Source organism: Ammospiza caudacuta, chromosome 11 (genome assembly GCF_027887145.1).
Source record: "Ammospiza caudacuta isolate bAmmCau1 chromosome 11, bAmmCau1.pri, whole genome shotgun sequence".
Lineage (NCBI taxonomy): Eukaryota > Metazoa > Chordata > Aves > Passeriformes > Passerellidae > Ammospiza > Ammospiza caudacuta.
The window spans coordinates 27,404,240-27,425,666 of record NC_080603.1 but is presented as its reverse complement, the minus strand read 5'-3'; the positions used below and the strand labels follow the sequence as shown (position 1 = coordinate 27,425,666).

Below are 21,427 nucleotides of genomic sequence, written 5' to 3'. Positions count from 1 at the left end.
TGCTCTGTCAGGGAACAGCGAGGGGTTTGCTCAAGGCAGCACCAGCACGTTCCCAGGTGGGCTGGGACAGAAACCAGGTTTGGGAAAATGGTGATGGCTGTATTGAATATGCTGGTAAACTTTGCAGCATTCCACAAATCCCTGGGCAGCCCTGCAGGAATGTGGGGAGCCCATGGCAGCTGCTCTGGGCTTCCTGCCAGGGCAGAGCTGCTCTCCAAACACGGCTCTGGTTGATCACGTGCAAAGCAAAGTTCTCCTTGGGGTGTTTGTTTGAGCCTTAAAAAACAGAGAGCTAAATTTTGAGCCATTTTAACTGCTGTGGTTTTTATTCCATCTGGAGGCAGTGATCTAAAACTTTGTAGAAAAAATGTGCAAAATCCCAAGTGCTAGTATTTAGGGACTTTTCCCCTAGGTGCACCAACCAGGTGTTCTGTCCTCACAGTCACCTTTACTCCTTTGCCACAGAGTTTGGTAGCTTTGGCTTCCTTTTACCTACCTAAGAAGTAACAGCTGAAAAACAGATGATTAAGACTGCTCAGAAACCTTTGTCACACCCTTTATTTAAGGACCAACTCATCCCATTTTGTGGTTACACCCACCCTAACACGGGCTCTCAGCTGTGTGAGCTGCCACTGTGTGTGCACAGCGTTGGATGAGCCTCGGTCACGAGCAGAAATCACGAAGTACAAGAAATTTCTGGTTTTCATCTTCTTAGTTCCTCAGTGCCCGCCTGCTCTGCCGGTCCAGAGCTGGATGTGCTGGCAGTCCCTGGAGCTCTGTGTGAGCTGTGCTTTGGGGAAAGCCAGTGCACAGACCCTCCTCTGCCAGTGTCTGGCTCAGGGCCCTCTGTTACTGTCAGGCTGTGTCAGCAGGTTGGGAGGAGCAGTTCCAGCCTCCTGTATGCTCCTCCAACAAGTTACTGAAGGGCTGGCTACTTCAGCAGCTGAGAATGTATTATATTTACTTTTCCTAAAGGAGCAAAGTTAATCCTGATAACAGTGCATGTGTGTGTGGGGAGAGCCTTTAATGCCGCAGCATTTAATGTAAGAGGTAGACAATGGCTGAGATAACACTGATTTATAGGCAGATTCAGAACCAATTGAAAGCTGAGTGGAGATAGTTCAGTTTCCAGTTAGGAAGGGTGTTCCAGCTGCAGAAGGTGTGTAACATGCCTGGTGGAGGAGATGTAGTGGGTATAAGTTGCTAAATAAGACATCCATCTCCCTGTGTGGCACAGGCTGGGGAACCCCAGGGGCAGAGATAATTAATGCACAGCAATCTAGAGCAGCTTTGAGAAAATCAAGCTGTATGGAGCAACCTGCTGGGTTGGATTGGGCTGCTGTGAACAATGAAATTCTAAAAATAGCAGTCTGGTGGTGATCAAAGTGTCTGGCACGTGTGAGACAGAGTAAAGCTGGCAGGAGAGCTGGAGGGGAAGGGGTGGTTTGGGATGAGGGACACTGCAGTCTTGAACTAGTGAGATAAATTCCAGAATCTGGGGTCAGTTTCTGTGCAGGCAGAGTCCCCGTGGGATAGGCAGGGAGAGCCCTGTGAGTGGTCTGGTGAGCTGGGTGGAGGGGAGTCTCTGGATGGGGAGGCTCTCAGGGCCCCCTGCCCCTGCTCCTGGCCTGGCCTGGGACTGGAAGGGTGAAGGTGCCACCAAGGGGGCATCTCTGGGTGTTCCTTAATGGTGAGGGCAGCGTGGGGCCGAGCCCCACATGGCTCAGGGTGGGGATGCAGCCCTGGCTGCTCTGCTCGCCTGGGCAGGAGCATGTCCTGGGAAAATGGGGTGCTGAACTGGGGTACTGAACCGGGGCACTGCCAGCACTGCCCTGGGAAATTGGGGTACTGAACAGGGGCACTGCCCTCCACCAGGTGCTGCTGCTGGGAGCAGAAGGAAGGGTGGTGAAACATTGTGGGTGGCAGCAAAGTAATTACATGTGTGAGAGAGGCGAGGAGGGCTGGGAAGGGACCGAGTCCTTGCCTCTGTTCCTCCCCTTGCCTGCTCTTGGTGTGCAGCCAAGCTGACGCTCAGGGTAGGAATTACTGACATACATGGTCACCAGCTCTGGGGTTCACTCCCAAATAAAGCTGGATTGCCCTTCAGAGCAGCCAGAGTCAGTAAGCTGCTCAGGTGTTAGCAAGTGAGTTGGTTTAGTTTAAAGGAGAGAGAATTAACCTGTGGATTGTCTTAGGCAGTTTGAGCAAGAGCCTTTTGGCCATTAAGGCTATGCAGTGAGTGTACTTAAAAAATCCATTTTGCTGCATTTAATGACTGTTAGTATTGCTTGGCAAACACCCTTTTGTGCTCTTCAGCAGAAGTAAACCAAACTGTTTTTCAAGTTCTCTATGCGGATGCAGAGCAGAGTGTGCAGCTGCAGAATCAGGACTCAGTGGGAGATGCTTGTGTGTCCAGCTCTGTTTTTGGGTTTGCCTGGGCTGCTCCCTGCAGAGCCCTCACCCTCCTGTAGAAGACCTTCTGCAGGAAGGGCTTGCAGAGGAGCAGGTAGATGAGGGGGTCCATGCAGACGTTGGTGGCTGCCAGCCACAGCGTGCTCTCCTTGGCCACGAACAGCTGGTTCTGCAGCCGGCACTCCATGTGGGCACTCGTCTGGCTCACGGTGTAGGGCACCCTGCTGAAGTGGAAGGGGGCAAAGCACAGGAAGAACACGGTAAAAATGATGAATACTTTCCCCTTGATCCGCTTTTCGCTTCTGTTGCCTTTCTTCTGTGTTTTTACATAGGACTCATATACCTTTCTGGCAATGACTATATAAAATAGCAGCATGAGGATGAGGACAGTCCAGAAGATGAACTGACAGACGTAGTTGACAGCCTCGTGCCATTTCAGCCCGAGGTGGCTCTTCAAGGAGGCACACTTCCTCACGGACTGCGGCGTCGCTGCCTTGTTGGACAGGACCATGTTGGGCAGGGACAGGATGAGGAAGAAGAGCCAGACCAGAGACGCCAGGATCTTTGCTGAGGTCAGGTTTTGCACCCAGAACTTCCCAAAAGGTCTCACAATCTTGAGAAATCTGTCGAAAGCAATGAGCCCCAGCAGCACGATGCTGATGTACATGGTGTCATAGAATATCACGGCTGAGAAGCGGCAGACAAAGGCCTTGAGCTGCCACGGCGCCAGGCCGGAGTCTGTCAGGATCTTCAGGGGCAGCATCAGCGTCATGATGAAATCAGAAACCAAGATGTTTTTCAAGTAGATGATGAAGGTTGATGTGCTTGGGATGTGGAAGAAGGCCCAGCAGGCCAGGCTGTTCAGCAGGAGCCCCAGGAGGAAGATGAGGGTGTAGAGCACGGGGAAGAGCAGGTGGGTGACGGTGGTGTCACGCTGGCACGGTGCAGAGGAGGGAGCTCCACTGGTGTTACCCACAGAGCTCGTGTTTGCAGAGCCTCCCATGGTTGGGAACAGACTTGGGGGAGAAGGAGGGAGAGAACACAAAACACACCCTTCTGTAGTAGTATTACACGTTCCTTACCGTGGCAGCAGGTTTGCATGAGTAAACACCAAACCCGAGTGTGGCTTAAACAGCCCAGCCAATTTCTCTTCTGGTTCATGGAAAATCTAAATCTTTGCTGAAATTTAAATTGTTTGCAGGCTAGCATCCACTGAAGAGTTAAAAGGGTTCACACTTATTTTGGAGGCCTAGGGTAATGTCAGCAGGGTATAAGAGCAGACTGCCTGGAGCACTGCTGGCTTTTCCATGGAAATGTATTTTAGTGCTGAATAGAAATGTTAGAGATATTCTGAATATCTCTAACATTCAACACTAAAATAGAAATATTTTAGTGTTGAATATAACATAGAAATAGAAATGTTGGAGCTGTGGTCCAAAAGCCAGCCACTCCTGGGTATGTGACTTCTGGTAATTCTTTCCAAGCACCCACTCTTTCCCTTATCAGCACAGCTTCAGATAGCATTTCCAATGCCAGTTGCACACAGGTGGCTCCCCGCCCTGAGCACCCCCCACACCCCGAACACTCTGAGTACCTGGGCAAGCCTGCAGCAGCTGTCACAGGGCCCTCTGTGGCTGTCCCCATCTCATCCGCTGCTCCTCTGCCAGCAGAAGCCTCGAGCAAAGTGTTGGGAGTGGGGAAATGTGTAGAAAGATGAGACGTTTTTCTGCTGGTGTGTGGTTTCCTTCCTCATTTCAGTGCCGCCTGAGTTGGTCACATTGCTATTGCTTCTGTCTCTTCCCTTTGCTCTGTGTGAGAAAGCACACCATCTGCTCCTGAGCTGGGATAGGAAAGCTGAGCCTGCCTCTCAGGACAGGCACATTTCTGGGTTTGTGTGTGCATGGGGCAGACAGACCTGCTGCACCTGGGCTGGGAGGATGAGCAAACACAGAGTCTTTCCTGACAGCTTTCCAGGATAACCCTCCAACATAGCTCCCGGGTGTTGTTTGTGTGTGAATTCCGTGTTCTGGATGGCACCAGTCATTGCCAAAGCATTACAAGAGTCTGCTCAGAGCCTCCTGACAGTGGTGCCAGGGCCTGCCCCCTCTCCTGCCCCTGGTGTCCCTGACACAGGGCCTGGGCTGGCTCTGCCTCTCCCGAGGGATTCCTGGGGTTCAGCCCACGCAGGCAGGGATTGCCCCTTCGTGCAGCTCGCAGCCCCTTCTGCCGGGGCCGGTACTGCTGCGTGGGTTGCTGGTGTGTGTTGGGTTTGGGCTGCAACTGGGTGCATTTCTCTGAGAGCAGAGCTGTCTGTGTGAGCCCATTGCTGCCTGCTGCTGGGACAGCCCTGGCCCAGGGCTCGCTGTGGGCAGTGCTCCTGCTCAGGCCATTCCTGGGGATTGCTCCAAAGGAGCTTGGGCTGCAGCAGTGTCAGGGGTTTGTGCATCAGCACCTGGGGCATTTTGGCTAATGTAGGTGCTGGTGTCAGTGGTAATGGCTGCTGAGAGCAGGCTGGGCTTCAGTCACGCTCAGCACTGCCACCAGCGTGGTGTGTCCCGGCTGTCCCTGCCCTCTGGTCCCCACTGGTGACCATCACAGTCCACTGCAGTGCCCCAGCACTGCTGTCCAAGGCAGTGCCTTCCATGTTTTGAGCTCCTGATGCTGTCCCCAGCTGTCAGCAGGTACCTGTGCACACCTGGTGTCTGGACAGGCTCGCCTGGCCAGGGAAAGCAGCTCCTGCCTAATTGCCACTCTCTCTGCACGTGTAGGTGCAAAATGTGTGCAGAATGAGCTCTGGGTGGGAGTGGGGCTCGTGGCACTGCCCTCCCTGGGCATTAATGGGGACTGACCTGGCCCAGGGGCTGTGGGCTGCTGGGGGAGCACGCTCTGGGGTGGCACAGTTTGAGGCAGGTGGGTTCACCCCTGTGGGCTGTAGGAAATTCACAGTTTGAGGCAGGGTGGGTTCATCCCAATGGATTATTAGAAATGCACAGTTTGAGGCAGGTGGGTTCACCCCTGTGGGCTGTAGGAAATGCACAGACCCCAAGGCTGAGGGTGGCAGTAGGTGCAACAAGTGAGCTGCCCTTTAACTTCTTAGGAAATTGGGTTGCACAAGTGCCCTGGCAGGCAGGGACAGGTCCCAGGAAGGATGGACAGGTGATGGCTTTGGCAGGCTGAGCTCCTGTGTGCTAGGGACACACACTGCTCAGCTGGAGCTGTTTGCAGTGGTGAAAAATGAACCACAATTTATTCCAATAGCCCACAATCTATTTCATGGGTAATTGCTGTGATACCTCAAAATGTCATGTACTTGAAAATACTTCCCTGTTTTTTTTTCAAGTTATCCAAGTGCAAAAAGGAAGTGGTTGAGTATTTTTTACAGTGGAAAAAGCTGCCCTTAATCATCAGTAAAGGAGTTACCATGAGCCTGTTTTTCCCCAGGCTCTCAGTAAGATTTAAATCGAGTGTTTGTATGTTTTCTAATATAATGTTCTCTGTGAAAACATTACTTCATTTATTTATGTAGTAAGGGGAAGGATTTGGGGATTTAATTAATATCAAGATAAGCCTAATTAAGAAATAATTTCCTCTGAAATACAACTATTAATTATTGGTCAATGGATTAGGAACTGAAAGCATAGAATGAGATAAGCAAAGTGTTATTCTGTTACCAAAACTCTGCCCAAATGGCTCTCTGTATGTTTCTGTTTGTCTGCCAGTTGCATACAGGGTGACAACTCCCTGTGTTGAAAAATGACATCTACTGTGCATTTATCTGCATTTCTCAGGTCTTGTGTTGTCATGAACTTTACTCTGGCCCAAGTTTAGCTATTTCTGCAACATCTTTACAGTTCATGGTATCATCTGTAGCATTTCATGATTCTGTTTTAAGTTTTTCCTCGCAGTTCCACCTTTCAGTTCTGACTTCTTCCCATCAGTTCTGACAGCCGTGGAGGTTGGGGTCTGACAGCCGAGGAGCTCTGGTTTTGGCAAGGGTGGAGGCTGGGGGGACTCCTCTGGTGTTTATTTAAGCTTTCTCTTTTTGCAGCAGTGGTGGTGGTTCCAGGGTGCTCGTGCTTCATCTGCAGGGCTGTTTCTGAGGAAGTCAGCGGAGATCTGGATGCTCCTCGTGGGTCTGTGCTCCTGCCACCCCCAGTGAAGGTGTGTGAAGGGGAGAGGAGCCCTGGGACCTAGAGCGGCGTCTCGTCAGAGTCATCCCCCTTAGTCTGTGCCCCTGACACTGCCCTGTGCTTGCACAGCATGTCCAGCAGGGATTTCCTGAAGGACTTGCACAGGAAAAAGTAAATGAAGGGATCCAGGCAGGCATTGAGGGACGTCAGCCACAGCGTGGTCTCCTTCATGTAGAACAGGGCGTTCCGAGCAGAGCAGTCAAACACATCTCTCGTTTGGCTCAAGGTGTAGGGGATTCTGGTGAAGTGGAATGGCACAAAGCAAACAAAGAACACAGCAATTATTATGAAAACCTTGAGATTGACAGTCTTTTTAGATCCCTTCCCTGTGCATCGAGTCCTTTTGTAGGATTTGTACAGTTCCTTGCTGATGAGGATGTAACATACCACTATGACTGCTAAGTTAACCCAGAAGATGAGCTGACAAATGTAGTTCACAATTTCATGCCAGACTAAGCCAAACTCCGATTTCAGGAGAGCACACTTCCTTACGTTCTTGGGTGTTTTCTTCTTATTATTTAAAATCATGTTGGGTAGCGAGAGAGCAAACATGGACAGCCAGATGGCTGTGGACAGGACCTTGGCGGCCAGGAGGCTCCGTGGAGTGGAGGTTCTGAAAGGTGAGGTGGCTTTCTGATAGCGATCAATCGTTATCAGGCCCAGGAACAGGATGCTGATGTACATGGTGAAGTAAAACACCACCTGGGTGACCTGGCACACAAACCCTCGCAGGACCCAGGACACCAGCTTGGCATCGCTGAGGATTTTAAAGGGAAAAGTCAGGATCATGAGGAAGTCAGAAATCACAGTGTTCTTGAGGAAGATAATGAAATTGGATTTACTGGGTACTTTAAAGAAGACCCACATTGCCAGGCCGTTCATGGTGATCCCCACCAGGAACAGAAATGTGTAGAGTAAAGGGAAGATGACTTGGCTGATCCTGCTGTCGCTGGTGCAGTTGCTGTCATTCCTGGAGGAGCTGAACTGGGTTATGGCTTTCATTTGCATTGTGGTATCTCTTCTCCCTGGAGAAACAAACAGGAAAGAAAAAAGAAGAAATTGAGAGTTTTATCTGTTATGAGGCTTCAGCCTTTTCAGTCAGCTTTGAATTGTTGTGTTGTGAACAAGTGCACCCAGCTGGGCCAGGGCAGGGCTCAGGTGTGTGGTGATGCAGCTGGTTCTGTGTCTGGGCTCTGCCTGTGGGAAACAGGCACTCAGGGAATTGATGTGCTCTCAGCTGATGCCCAGAGCCCTGACAAAGTTGTATTTCTTCCTAGAAAGTAGGGAAAAGGCTTTTGCTTTGAAGATGAAGCAGGTTGGTGTGCCAAGCCCCGTGCTGTGGGAGCAGCCCTGGCAGAGTGGGCACATGGACCCCAGGGCCAGGGCGGGCACCAGGAGGAGCTGGGTGCTCTGGGCACAGGCTGCTCTCAGCCAGGGGCCCTTGGCAGCCCCTGCAGCAGGGCAGGAGGGCTCCGGGGAGCCCCTCGGAGCAGGCAGAGGCAGCAGGAGCAGCTGAGCATCCCCGGCCTGAGGCTCAGACCTTGCTCTGGCTCCAAACTGCTTTCTTAGCCAGTGACAGCTGTGGATTCCAGATGATGCACTAGCAGCTTCTGCTTCTGTTTTCTGTAGAAAAGAGGGAGAAATGAAATTTTAAGAAATAATTAGCAGATTGCTTCCTGCCTTTGACTGACTCCCAGAGGCACTATTTGTAAAGGGAGCGGGGATTTGTCAGATTGTGCAACTTCTCTGAGCGCAGAGCTGCGTTCCTGTCTGCCCCTTTTGGGCTTGTGAGTCCTTAGTGTTATTTCTGTACACAGCCTTGTTTCTCAAGACTTTTAAAGTCCTTGAAAAAAGTAGTGATTTGTTACTTTGGGGATGGTTATTATTGAAGGAAATATTTCTTCCTTATGCGACTTGTAGAGCAGTGCTTCAGGTTTTAAGCTGCATACAGTAAGTCAATGTTATATGATATTTACACGTAGTTGAAAGACTAAATATAAACAGTTACAATGAAACAAACTACACATATTTCAATTTCTTTGGGGTGTACAAGACACCACTTTAGGAGCTACGTCTTTTTTTTCAATGGATTTGTATGTAGTAAGTGTCAGGGTTTGTAAACATCTGTCTTCTGTTTACTGATGTGCTGCAGAGTGTTGATCCAGGGCACGGTTTGAATGGGGGGTTGCGCAGGATGTGCGGTCCCTGGGCGCTGTTTGGTCTCTGGGGAATGTTCGGTCCCGCAGGATGTGCGGTGCCCGGGGGATGTTCTGTCCCCGGTGGATGTTTGGTGCCTGGAGCATGTGTGGTCCCGGGGCTGTGTTTGGGGTGCCCGGAGGATGTGCGGTCCCTGGGGGCTGTGCAATCCCGGGGCTGTGCTCTGGGTCCCGGGGCTGTGCGGTGCCCGGAGGATGTGCGGTGCCCGGGGCTGTGCTCGGGGTTCCGGGGCTGTGCTCGGTGCCCGGGGCTGTGCTCGGTGCCCGGGGCTGTGCGGTGCCCGGGGCTGTGCTCGGGGTGCCGGGGCTGTGCTCGGGGTGCCGGGGCTGTGCTCGGGGTGCCGGGGCTGTGCTCGGGGTGCCCGGGGCTGTGCTCGGTGCCCGGGGCCGTGCTCGGTGCCCGGGGCCGTGCTCGGGGTGCCCGGGGCTGTTCTGTCCCCGGGGCTGTGCTCGGTGCCCGGGGCTGTGCTCGGTGCCCGGGGCTGTGCTCGGTGCCCGGGGCCGTGCTCGGTGCCCGGGGCTGTGCTCGGTGCCCGGGGCTGTTCTGTCCCCGGGGCTGTGCTCGGGGTGCCGGGGCTGTGCGGTGCCCGGGGCTGTGCTCGGTGCCCGGGGCCGTGCTCGGGGTGCCCGGGGCCGTGCTCGGGGTGCCCGGGGCTGTGCTCGGTGCCCGGGGCCGTGCTCGGTGCCCGGGGCTGTGCTCGGTGCCCGGGGCTGTTCTGTCCCCGGGGCTGTGCTCGGGGTGCCGGGGCTGTGCTCGGGGTGCCGGGGCTGTGCTCGGTGCCCGGGGCCGTGCTCGGGGTGCCCGGGGCTGTGCTCGGTGCCCGGGGCTGTTCTGTCCCCGGGGCTGTGCTCGGTGCCCGGGGCTGTGCTCGGGGTGCCGGGGCTGTGCTCGGTGCCCGGGGCTGTGCTCGGGGTGCCGGGGCTGTTCTGTCCCCGGGGCTGTGCTCGGGGTGCCGGGGCTGTGCGGTGCCCGGGGCTGTGCTCGGTGCCCGGGGCCGTGCTCGGGGTGCCCGGGGCTGTGCTCGGTGCCCGGGGCTGTTCTGTCCCCGGGGCTGTGCTCGGTGCCCGGGGCCGTGCTCGGGGTGCCGGGGCTGAGGCCGCTCCCGCTCCCGCTGTGTCAGCCCGGGGCCGCCGTGCCCGCGGCTCGGGACCCTCCCGGGGCAGCCCCGCGGCACCGGAGCCCCCTCAGCCCCCGCTGCCCCCGCGGGTTGGGGTGCCCGCTTCGGCTCTGGGGCACCGCGGGGCAGCGCAGGCAGGGCTGGATGGAAATCCTGCCAAATCTCAGCTGCAGCGCTCTGTAAAGGCGTCCTTTGGTGCGGGGAGAGGCACAAACCCGTTTGAGTTTGTGAAGTTTTATGCTTGAATGTTCAGTTCCTTGATTTTTAAGTTAAAAAAGGATTAGGCTCCCATATGGCATATTTTTGGCTTTTACTTTGTAAAGGAGGAATGGAAGCCCTTCAGATGCAAATCCTCATCTTGTGATACCCACAAACTGGCCCAGTTGCGGTTCCCCTCCTGGTTTTTGTCCCTAGTTTGGGTCTGCATAGTTCAGGTTTGTGGTTCCATTTCATAGGGGACAGGAGAGTATTTCTCAGTAATAATATTTTAGTAGGTTTACAGACACCTGGCAGCAGTAGAATTTAATCAGAAACACCAGGAAAAGGAAATAGGAAATATAGAACTACACAAATGTCTGACGTCTATGTTAATTTCTTCTGCTTACAAGCTAAAGTTCAGTAACGCAACAAAAATAACAAGTTTTGTTAAGGTAAATCTACAATAATAAGTCAAAATAGGGTCTAGTAATAATACAGGGTAGTAAATAATTTGTTGAAGATATGATAAACAGAACTTGTTTGGAAGCACCTTTTTTTTTGTCAAGTGGAGTTAGAAATTCCTGAAAACTGTTAATAAAATGTATGTATACGTTCTGAAACAGCTATATTTAAGGCAGTAACATTACACCCTTGTTGGTCTCCTTTCCAAAAGCCCAACCCCACTGTGTGTTCACAGGAACATTTTCAGCTCCTTTCTGGCCTGTCGAAAGACCAGCTGTTTCTCTCAGTCCGTTGGAAGCAATAATAAATAAATTACAATTCACAGATGCTCACGTTTAGAGACTCACCCTCTGTGGGTTGCTGTGCTCTGGTCTCCTCTGCAGTGTCTCCGAGTGTGTGTCAGTGAGGGAGGCGTGTGTTTGGTTTCGTGTGCCTGGAACAGTTACTTATCTTCCGTAAACTTCCTCTTTTAAAACAATTCCTTCACTTTTTTTTAAAGATTCTATCTCCTGGCCACTCCTTCAGTATTGCTTCTGGTGCAAGGGCTGTCCCAGAGTGGAACGCTCCCTGGAGTTGTGTCTTGGCTGTGGCAGTGGCTGTCGGAGCAGAGGGTTAACATCAGGCACGGTCCTTGTAATTAATTACCCTGCTAATGACCTGTCCTCCTGCCTGGGGTGTCAGGATGTGGAGCTGGGCTGGGGCTGGCAGTGACAGGGGATCCCAGGGCTGCAGGAGATGTTTTAACTTCAGTTCATGGATTCTTTCCAGTAATGAGGAAGTCTTCCCAGTTGGGCCAATTAGGGAAATTTGTCCCTGTGATACAAAACCTTATGCTGGAGACAAATGTTCCTTGGAATATATTGGGTGTGAAATTTGCATTCCTCACTAACACTATTTTTCTCCCTCAAGAAAACCACTTCACATATTGGTGTTCCTGGCCTGGGACAGTTGTTGCCCTTTTGTCTAATCATTAATATCAAAATCTCTATTTACCGATTTCCAAATCCTGTCTGTTAAGTCACCTTATTGCCAAATGTAGCTTTTAATTTGGATATATTTTCTCATTTCTCCTTAATGAATTCCCTGTGTCCCACTGCATCTCACAGGTCAGGACACTGGAGGGGGTGGCAGTGCTGGGGGGGGAGTTCTGTGCCTTGTAGGGACACCTGATGTCCCAGCAAGAGGCTGGGGAGGAGGGTCTTGGGCCTTGCCCAGCTGCTCACAATTTCAGCCCTAGAAACGTCCAAGAACTTGTTGGGAAATTCAAGACTTTGTTTGCAGGAAAACTTGAACAAACTAGGTGTATCAGCCGTGTTATCTGGTAGATGTTGCTTACCAAAATGAGTTTGAAAATGTGTACGAAGTGCTAACCCAGGCAGGATTTTGGAAGTGTGTATGAAATGTTAACCCAGCAGGATTTTGAAAACCTGTATGCAATGTTAACCCAGCAGGATTTTGTCACGCCAGCAGCGTTCCTGCCGTGTGCATTTGCAGGCAGCTCTGGTTTGGGTCCCAGCGTGCACATTCCAGGTGCAGCAGATGACGATGTACAGCAACACCCAAAGCCCAGCCTGCTGTGGGAGCAGAGCTCTGCTGGATGTCCTGGAGAGCCCTCGGCTCCCAGCGTGAGCTGCTGGCTGCTGGGCAGGTCCCGAGCGCCGGGGCAGCTCCGCTGGGCGCGTGCAGGGGCAGCAGCACTGTGCAGGCGAGCTCTGCAGAGTTCCTGCCTCCTGCTTGTCCTGTGCCTGCCTCTGCACCCTGCTCGCTTTCATCCCTGCTGTGAGAATGTACTCTGAGTTACCGCGTTAAATCAGTCTGTGCGGTGTCTCAGAAGGGAGGGAGGAGCAGCAGCATGCTGTCAGACTGTCAGGAACAGTTTGGTACTAGCAGTTGTTGTTTGGTACCAGGAATTGGTGCTTGGCACCAGCAGTTGTTGTTTGGTATCAGCAGTTTTGCTGTTTCAGACTGAGCAGCTCAGGACAATCCTTTCCTGTTTAAGTCTGGAAATGAGGGAAGGTTCCGCATTAGGTCCTTGCCTCCTGTTATTAAATGTGTAATTTATAGATTATGGATTTTGTCTACGTAGATTTTTGAAAAATCTGGTTTTTAAAAGCAGTAAGAGTTTTTATTGGGGGAATGGTTTTAAACTGGCAGAGACTGGGTTTACATTGGATGTGAGGGAGAAAATGTTCCCTGGCAGGGTGGGCAGGCCCTGGCACAGGTGCCCAGAGCAGCCGTGGCTGCCCCTGGATCCCTGGCAGTGCCCCAGGCCAGGCTGGACACTGAGGCTGGAGCACCTGGGACAGTGGGAGGTGTCCCTGCCATGGGCTGGGACTGGATGGGATTTAAGTTCCTCCCAAGCCAAAGCAGTCTGTGATTCTCTGGAGTGTGGGGCATCCTCGGCAGGGCAGAGCAGCTGAGAGGAAGCAGTTTTGTAAGAGCACAAAGGGGAAATTCTAAATGCAGCCAAAGGAGTTTCACTCTAGAATAGAGAGAACATAACTTGCACTGCGGTGAGTCAACTGCTGTTTCTTCAGCTGTTACATAACCCTGAATCATGCCCCAGATCCCACATTACACTGTATGGGATCTCCAAAGTAAAATTCTTTAATGCCAGTTGATTTTGTGGCTGGTCTCCCTCCTGATGGCAGTGCTGGCTGGGCAGGGGAAGGGTCCTGCAGTGACACAGAGCTGGCAGAGGGGCCTTACACACCTCAGTCTGTGATGCTGGGTGCTCACACACCTCTGTGAACCCACAGTTGGTTTTTGATGGCTGCATATTTTCACAGGTGAAAATATCCACAGTGCAAGTTCAAAATTGCAGATGTTTCACTACTGAGGAGTTGATACCAATAATCTCAATTGTTTGGGAAATGGTTTGGATGCAGGTAAAACTAGAGGAATTTGCTGAAATTACTCATTCTCTGCACTGGCAGTGTTGAGAAGGGCAGAGGCACTAACAGGGATACACACTGTGCTGTTTGGGAGCCTGACATGGAAATGGAGAGTAAGTGTGATTTCAAGCATTTACAGCATTTAATTTTGGCTCATTTGTCATGCAGGTGAGGTAAGGGAAGTAATTTCCTAAATCTATGGTGTCAAAAGCAACATAGGCTTCAGTGTCTCATCGTGGTTCAGTTCCCTGCTCACATGGACGCAGTGAACCAACAGGCTCCTGTTTCTATTTCAGTGCCCACAGCTTATTTTGATATTAATCCATCATAACCACATACCCCAGCTGAATTAATCACTTACCTGTTAGGCTGCAGTTTCAATGCCAGAAGATTAAATTCTTTCTTCATTTCTTGAGCTTCTGTAGCTGTTCTGGCTGAGGAGGATTTCGTACAAAGGAAACGTTAGTTGGTAAAAAATACCCATTTTTTACAAGATTTCCTCTTCTTGCCACAGAGAAATTGTTTTCTGGAATTTGTTCTTGTTGTGACTGTCGCCTCTTGGCTGCTGCTCACAGCACCAGCGAAGTGGGGCTGTGTGTGCAGTCCTGAAGGCGATCGTGGTGCTGGTGAGGGTGTGCAGAGCCCTGTGTGGTGTGTTATGGCAGTGTGTGTGGGAAGCAGCTGGTGCTGGCTCACTGCTGGGAATGCTCTGGGAAAGGAAACCCTGAGAGCAAGGCAGGAACGTGGCCGCTGTCCTGTGTCCCTGTGTCCTGCAGGAGCAGAGCCCAGGCCAAAGGCACATTTCCCTGTGGGTCAGCCCCCATGCAGGCTGCAGGCACGTGTGTGACTGTTCCAGGTGTTCACCCTGACCTCCACCCCGAGTCCCAGTGCATTTACACTCAGGCAGGTCCCTCTCAAATATAGATGGGAAATAGGGTCTCAGATGGGTTTTCTGTGTTCTGCCACAAATCCTGGGTGTCTGCCACTGTGGGAGTTGGAAAAGCATCACTCTGAGCAGCTCTCCACAAATGGTGAGTGCTATTAAACAAGTAACTGCCTTTGGTCTGGCACTCGTTCAGCTTGTTGGCACCCTGCATTAGTAATTCAGAATTTTTACTGGCTTTGCTGAGGAAAAGCATCAGGTAAATGGTAGCTGCTGCAGTTGTGTGCTGAGGAAGCAGCTCCAGTTTTGTCAGAGCATTCTGGGGTGGCTCTGGGTTCACCCTGGTGCCACTCTCCCCATTGTGTTATCTCCCTGCCAGGTCCTTCCTCTCATCCTCCCTGGATGAAGGAGCGGGCCGGCAGTGAGATTGAGGGGGCACTGGTCAATTCTCTCTTGAACTACAGGATGTTAATAAATCAAAGGGAGAGCTAGCACTTGGAGAAAGGGCATCTGAGAAGAGTGGGTCCCATTGAGGCGTGGGGCAGCCCCTGAGCTGGGGATCTCAGTGCAGCTGGGCTGGCTGGGGCTCTGCCCTCCTGAACTGAATGCCTCTGCCAAGATTTAATTGACTAAAACAGAAAGAGACACAGAGGCAGCACTGCCGCTTAAGGGGAAAACGGGCAGACAAAACAGGGAAGGGACTGAGTATGGGAAGTATCAAAATAACTTCACTGCTGCAGTGCTGTGTGTGCTTCTCCTGCAGCGTGTCCCTGCTGAGCCAGCAGCGCTTCTGCCTCTGGTGCTCGCGGCCCCGAGGTCAGGATGAGCAAAGGGAAGGGCTCCCGGCACCCCTGCACTGTCAGGTTACTCAGGAAAAGCAAGCATAGAGCTGTGAGCACCTTTGTCAGGTGGGTGTGTGTCAGCAGTTTGATGGTGTAAACCCAGGGAATTACAGAGCTGTGCCAAAAGGAGCAGTCCCAGGAGGGGAAAAGGGGGAGGCCTTGTTCCTCTTGTGAGTGTGAATACATCTTTGCTCCTAAATTTGTTGCAGAGAAATGTAACGAACTGAAGTCTGATTTCAGTTCTTTTTAGGAAAAACCATAAAGGTGTTAGCCCTGAGAGCATGTCTTCCCAGCCCCTTGCTTGATCCTGAGAAGTTTGTATGTATTTAGAGCTGTCCTTCCTTAGGAAAACCTGTCACTCTCTCCAGCTGACACAGAGAAAGTGTTGAAGAGTTTTGCATACTGCAAACAGCAGCGTTCCTGGTCCCAGGCTGGCTGTGCCTGCAGCCCTCCTTTGTTCCTCCTGAGCTTCCTCACAGCCCCTGCTCATGGTGCTCCAGGGTTCCTGTGCCCTCATTGCTGCTCCAGCCTGAGCATCCCCAGTGCCCAGCAGGGCCTGCCTCCCTTCCCTGAGCTCAGTTTCTGTCAGCTGCTATGACAGTGACAATTGGTGCCATGCTGAACTCCCACATTGCCCCTCAGCTCAGGTCCAGACTGGGACACAGCTCTGCGTCCCAGGGAAATTCATTCCTTTGATGGTTTCCCCCCCGGTTTCTGCCACTTGGGTTTTCCTTTCATTGTCTGGGTTGTCCCTGATTTGCAGCTGCTCCAGGTTCCCTGAGTTTGTGGTCATTTCTCATCTGGAGACCCCACCAGATCCTGCTGGGAAGCTGCATCCAGTGCAAGAGACGTATTGACTTACCCACTGTGAAATAGTGTGTTTCAAGCAATATTGCTAAGAAATGCGTGACAAAGCTGATTAGTTTTTTCTGCAACAGGACAATGTACTCACACAAATGACAGCAGATCATCAGCTCTTTACAAATGAACTTCTTCCTCTCAATTTTCTCAGCCTGTTCTAAGCCTTAAACAGAGAGAAGGATAAAGAGGTCAATAATATGATTCCTTATAGCTAAAAGGCCACAATACTTAGAGGGAGACCATGACAGGAAGGAAAGAACCTTAGTACAATGTTTTTCCTTAGATCCTCAGTGAGTGGAGAGAAGAGCAGTACCAGGACGATGCCAAAGGCAGGCAGGTGATGCACGAAGCCCTGCAAATGCATCTCAGCTGATAACAAACTTGGGGCACCAGTGCAGCCAGACTGTCTGACACAGTGAGGGGAGCACCAGTGCAGCCAGACATGCATGTGTGACAGTGCAGGGAGCACCAGTGCAGCCAGACTCTGACACAGCGCAGGGAGCACCAGTGCAGCCAGACATGCATGTCTGACAGTGCAGGGAGCACCAGTGCAGCCAGACATGCATGTGTGACAGTGCAGGGAGCACCAGTGCAGCCAGACTGTCTGACACAGTGCAGGGAGCACCAGTGCAGCCAGACATGCATGTGTGACAGTGCAGGGAGCACCAGTGCAGCCAGACTGTCTGGCACAGTGAGGGGAGCACCAGTGCAGCCAGACATGCATGTGTGACAGTGCAGGGAGCACCAGTGCAGCCAGACTGTCTGACACAGTGCAGGGAGCACCAGTGCAGCCAGACATGCATGTGTGACAGTGCAGGGAGCACCAGTGCAGCCAGACTGTCTGGCACAGTGAGGGGAGCACCAGTGCAGCCAGACATGCATGTGTGACAGTGCAGGGAGCACCGGTGCAGCCAGAGTGGCCCTGCTGCTCCTGCAGGCCATCCTCAGGGGCTGTGGATCTGCAGAGCAGCCAGAACCTCTGCACTGTTCAAACAGCTGGCTCCTGTCATTACAGCTTTAAGCCTAGGCTGCATGTGTGTAATTGTTATCTTTTCATCCTGTTACTGCTTCCTTTAGAGGGTCTGTGCTGGCTGTGCCTCCATTTGGGAAAGCACTGGAGCCTTTATTCCCTTTTCCTCCCCGCAGCATTTCCCTTGTTGGGCACTGTAATTCCTCCTGCTCTGTTGGAGCCTGTGCTGACTCTGAGCTGCCTCTGGGGCCTCTGCCATGAATCAGATCTCTCTCTGGGCCTCCTGCAGCCACAGCTCCCAGGATAACACCTGTTTCCACTCTCAGGGATTGCTCACCCCTGTGCTGGATACGCTGGGGGTCCTCATCAGTGGGACACTCACCTCAGACCTGTCAAACCCCTCCCAAGGGGGGCCTGAGCACAGCAAAAGGGCTTACAGGCATTCAGTGAAGAAATTAAGAGTAAGTGTCATGTGTGTCACTTTCAGCATTTCATTTGAATTGCTTTCTGTGCTCATGTTTTAATTCTGTTATTCCTCCTGTCTGGGAAAAAGAGGAAAGACTGAAACATTCCTGGTGATAACAAGAAGAAATAGAAGAAAGTAAGAATACAGGAATGTGGGCATGGGAAGAGATTTCTAGGACTTTCTTCATATTCTGTTAAATTTGGGAACCCTGCAAGACACTTAGTTACTTTTATTCATGTCTGGGACACTAAACTTGCATTATGTACCTTCTGTGTTGCATTTAAAGAAGAGATGAAAAGAAAACTTACATTCTTCAAACAAAGAGAAAACCCCCAAAACCTTGCAAAGCCACTTGCTTAAATTTAGTAAAAGTACAAGGAAATGATTCATGCAGAAAGTGGATGTTTTCTAATAGTGAAAGCAGTGTGGTGGTGTGCCCTGTCCCCGTTTCTGTCTGGCTGATGGCTGAGGGTGCCCCCAGAAGGAGCTGGGGACAGGGAGCATCACCAGGGCCTGGCAGCCCTGCTGGCTCTCACCCAGGTTTGTGTGGGCTTCCTCTTGTCTGGGGCAAGCTGCAGCTGTCACTGCATCAGCAGCTTTCTGAAATGCTTCCTGGTCATGTTATATTGACACCAAACACGTTGGTTTAAACCCAGGTCCCATTCGAATGGAAGCAGTTTGGAAAAGCCTCCCACACTAACCTGTCCTGCTGTGCAGCCTGCTCTGGTGTCTGAGATGCTCTCCCTTCTGTTGGGGCTGGGGCTGTGGGTTCCTGAGCTGAGCAGTCACTGGGAGCACGAGTTTGGAAACGTGCCTTGCACCAGTGTGGCCAGCCCTGGTGTGGGTGTGCTGGGATTCCCTCAGCATCCATCCAGCTGCATTGTCCATGGACATTCCCTCAGCATCCATCCAGCTGCACTGCCCATGGACATTCCCTCAGCATCCATCCAGCTGCACTGTCCATGGACATTCCCTCAGCATCCAGCTGCACTGCCCATGGACATTCCCTCAGCATCCATCCAGCTGCACTGCCCATGGACATTCCCTCAGCATCCATCCAGCTGCACTGCCCACGGACATTCCCTCAGCATCCAGCTGCACTGCCCACGGACATTCCCTCAGCATCCATCCAGCTGCACTGTCCATGGACATTCCCTCAGCATCCATCCAGCTGCACTGTCCATGGACATTCCCTCAGCATCCATCCAGCTGGATCATCCATGGGTGTGCTGGGATTCCCTCAGCATCCAGCTGCATTGCCCACGTGCTGTGGCTTAAGTAGCTGTGATTTTAAGATGATTTTCTGGCCTTTTTGATGTTTCAGTGGAGTTCTTCATGTTGCTCATACCCTGGTACTTTGAGCTGTCCTGGTCTCCACCTGACCATGCCTGGAGAAGGTGCCTGTTCCTGAGGCTGGGGTGTGCCTGGAGCTGGCAGTGGTAATCACCAGAACCTCACCAGGAGTTCACATCCTTGCCAACAACAAGGAACCTGTCTGTCTCTTCATAACTCAGTAGGAAAATGGGCATTACTTATGAGTTATCAAGGTATGAACTCACATTTCCTTCTGCTGTGTATTTTAGGGCTGTGCACAGGCCTGCTCACACAGAGTGCCTCCCCCTGCTCACACTGCCAGCCCTGCTGGCTCTCACAGCCCCTGGCCCCAGCTGGGGGGCACAGCCTGTGGGTACACTTGGGGATACACCTGGGGGTGCCCGTGGGGGCACAGGCTGGGGGTACACCTATGGGACCCCTCCCCAGCCCAGCCCTTCCTGCACAGCCAGCCCCTGGCCCCAGCTGGGGGGCACAGCCTGCAGATTTGTGACCCTGTCCTGTTTCTCTCCCTGTTTGGCTGACTCCTCTGTCAGCTGGGGGGTCTCAAAGGGCTTTTCTGCTCTCAGCTGTAGCTCTGTCTGTGCTCAGGTGCTGAACTCTGTGGGTGGATAAGCCAGAACAACTCCTGTGGTGGCAGTGTCAGAGCTGGTGGGGTTCTGTGATGAGTGAGGGAGAAATGGACTATTAAAGGAACAAAGGCCCTTTGGGTTATTTCCTCTCTGATTCATACCAAGAGCCATGGTGAGTAATTTGCCATCTTCTAGATGTAATAAATCCACAGGCTCACACTTTTTCAGCATTTCAGATAGGTGCTTTATATTGTGGGCGATTGTCCGTTTCCTCTGGTTAGTGAATCAGAGTTTTACAGCGATTTACTGGCTCCAGAGGGCAGCACTGTGTGATGAATTGAGAAACATTCCTGGGACTTCTCCGAGCAAAAGTTTAAAAGTTTGGTTCCAGTTATAGATATTAAATATTCCTTCCTGAAGCTCCAAATACAACTAACCTATATTATAACTGTGTAAAGTCTTCAGAATATACTAGAGAGTGGCTAAAAAGTTTAAGGAAATGCTGCTTTTGAAAACAAATGTATAAGATGACCTTTGCAGTCTGACAGAGAGATATATGGTTTTTATCAAGCTGCCCCCAGCCCTGCTGTGCCCCATCACAGGGCACTGCTCCTGACTTGGTATCCTTGATTTTTGGGCTGCACTGCTAACAGGCTGGGGGGAAAATGGGGTTTACTGCTTGAGGATCCTTTTAAATTAAATTGTTAGTAATAAACCAGAGTTGCATGAAGACAGCTGAACAAACTGAATTACTTCTGAGACACGACTTTCTGCTGGATTGAAGCCTTTGCTGGGTTAGTAAATGAATTTACCCAACATTTGTCACTGCCAAATCCTTTTTCATTCTCATTATGCTTGTTTCCTTTATTGCCACAGTTTTTCCAAACATATTTAAGGTAGGTGAGGATAACTAGGAAAAGTTTGCTATAGAAAAGTAGAGAAAATACAGTCATGCTGATATTGCAGCTTTTGAGTTAAAAAGTATTAATCTTATATAATTTTCATCCATTTTTGAGGGGTTTTTAATAGTTCTTATACGTTGAACAAACTGATGGGAGAGTGCTGCTGCAATGGGCACCTGCCTGGTGCAGACTCCTCTGCCAACACCTGCACAGCAGAAGGTGCTGTGGGCTGGGTTTGTGCCCCCAAAAACCTCCATGTGCTGGTTAGTGCCTTTGATAACCTCAGCAGTTCCTGCAGCCTGGTAGCCAGGAGATTACACAACATGTTTAAAGTGAGGGATTTGGTTTCAGAAAGGGAAAAGATGCTGAAGTCTTGTAAAACACTGAAACTGCCTTCAGTAAGCACCAGGTTTTGCTGAGCAAAGCTGGGGCGGTTTCTGTAGCGCCCACGGAGTTATTAGGGTACAGGATTACTCCAGTTTTATTCAGCACATCAGATTTCCAAAGAATCACTCAATTAAAAGCATTAGAAGCACGTGCATTTTCCCTGTGTCTAATGAAGAAAACAGCTGGGGATTGAGGAGGCAGATGTGTAAAGCTGAGGGCCCAGAGATGGATGGCGGGCACTGAGTTTGGGTGTGATCCCGCTGTGCTCAGTGCCACAGCTGCAGTGGGGCATCCTGAACCCTTCTCTTGTGCAGGCTGAGCGCCCTGCTGGGAGACTGCAGGGCAGGAAGGGAGCAGGGTTCTGAGAGCTCTCAGGTGCTGCCTGTGTCCCTGCTGTGCAGGACACCCTCCTGCCCTCGCTGCCCTCTCCAACTGCTGGCCCCTGTGCCAGGGCGCTGCAGCCGGGCACCTGTGGCTTGGGCACCGTGGGGTTTGTTCCTGCCGTGGCACCGTGGGGTTTATTCCTGCCATAGCTCGGGCGTCATGGGGTTTGTTCCTGCCGTGGCTTGGGCACCGTGGGGTTTATTCCTGCCATGGCTTGGGCACTGTGGGGTTTGTTCCTGCCGTAGCTTGGGCATTATGAGTTTGTTCCTGCTGTGGCTCAGGCACTTAAGTGCCTTAATTTTGCTTTCCTTTAAATGCCCTGAACACGGAGAGAACCA

At 51.7% G+C, this 21,427-nt stretch overlaps 2 protein-coding genes across 2 annotated transcripts; both read right to left on the bottom strand.

The window, feature by feature from the left end:
- Positions 1-2,383: 2,383 nt before the first annotated feature.
- On the bottom strand, positions 2,384-4,056 carry P2RY13 (purinergic receptor P2Y13). The gene is made up of 2 exons (XM_058812547.1): positions 4,007-4,056; positions 2,384-3,428 (listed from the first exon to the last, which is right to left on the bottom strand). Exons 1-2 carry the CDS (start codon positions 4,054-4,056, stop codon positions 2,384-2,386), a joined length of 1,095 nt encoding a protein of 364 aa, XP_058668530.1.
- A 1,894-nt stretch (positions 4,057-5,950) lies between these two features.
- On the bottom strand, positions 5,951-11,023 carry P2RY12 (purinergic receptor P2Y12). The gene is made up of 2 exons (XM_058812460.1): positions 10,944-11,023; positions 5,951-7,627 (listed from the first exon to the last, which is right to left on the bottom strand). The coding sequence occupies exon 2, from the start codon at positions 7,608-7,610 to the stop codon at positions 6,603-6,605; it is 1,008 nt and encodes a 335-aa protein (XP_058668443.1). The 5' UTR covers positions 7,611-7,627; positions 10,944-11,023; the 3' UTR covers positions 5,951-6,602.
- Positions 11,024-21,427: the final 10,404 nt, after the last annotated feature.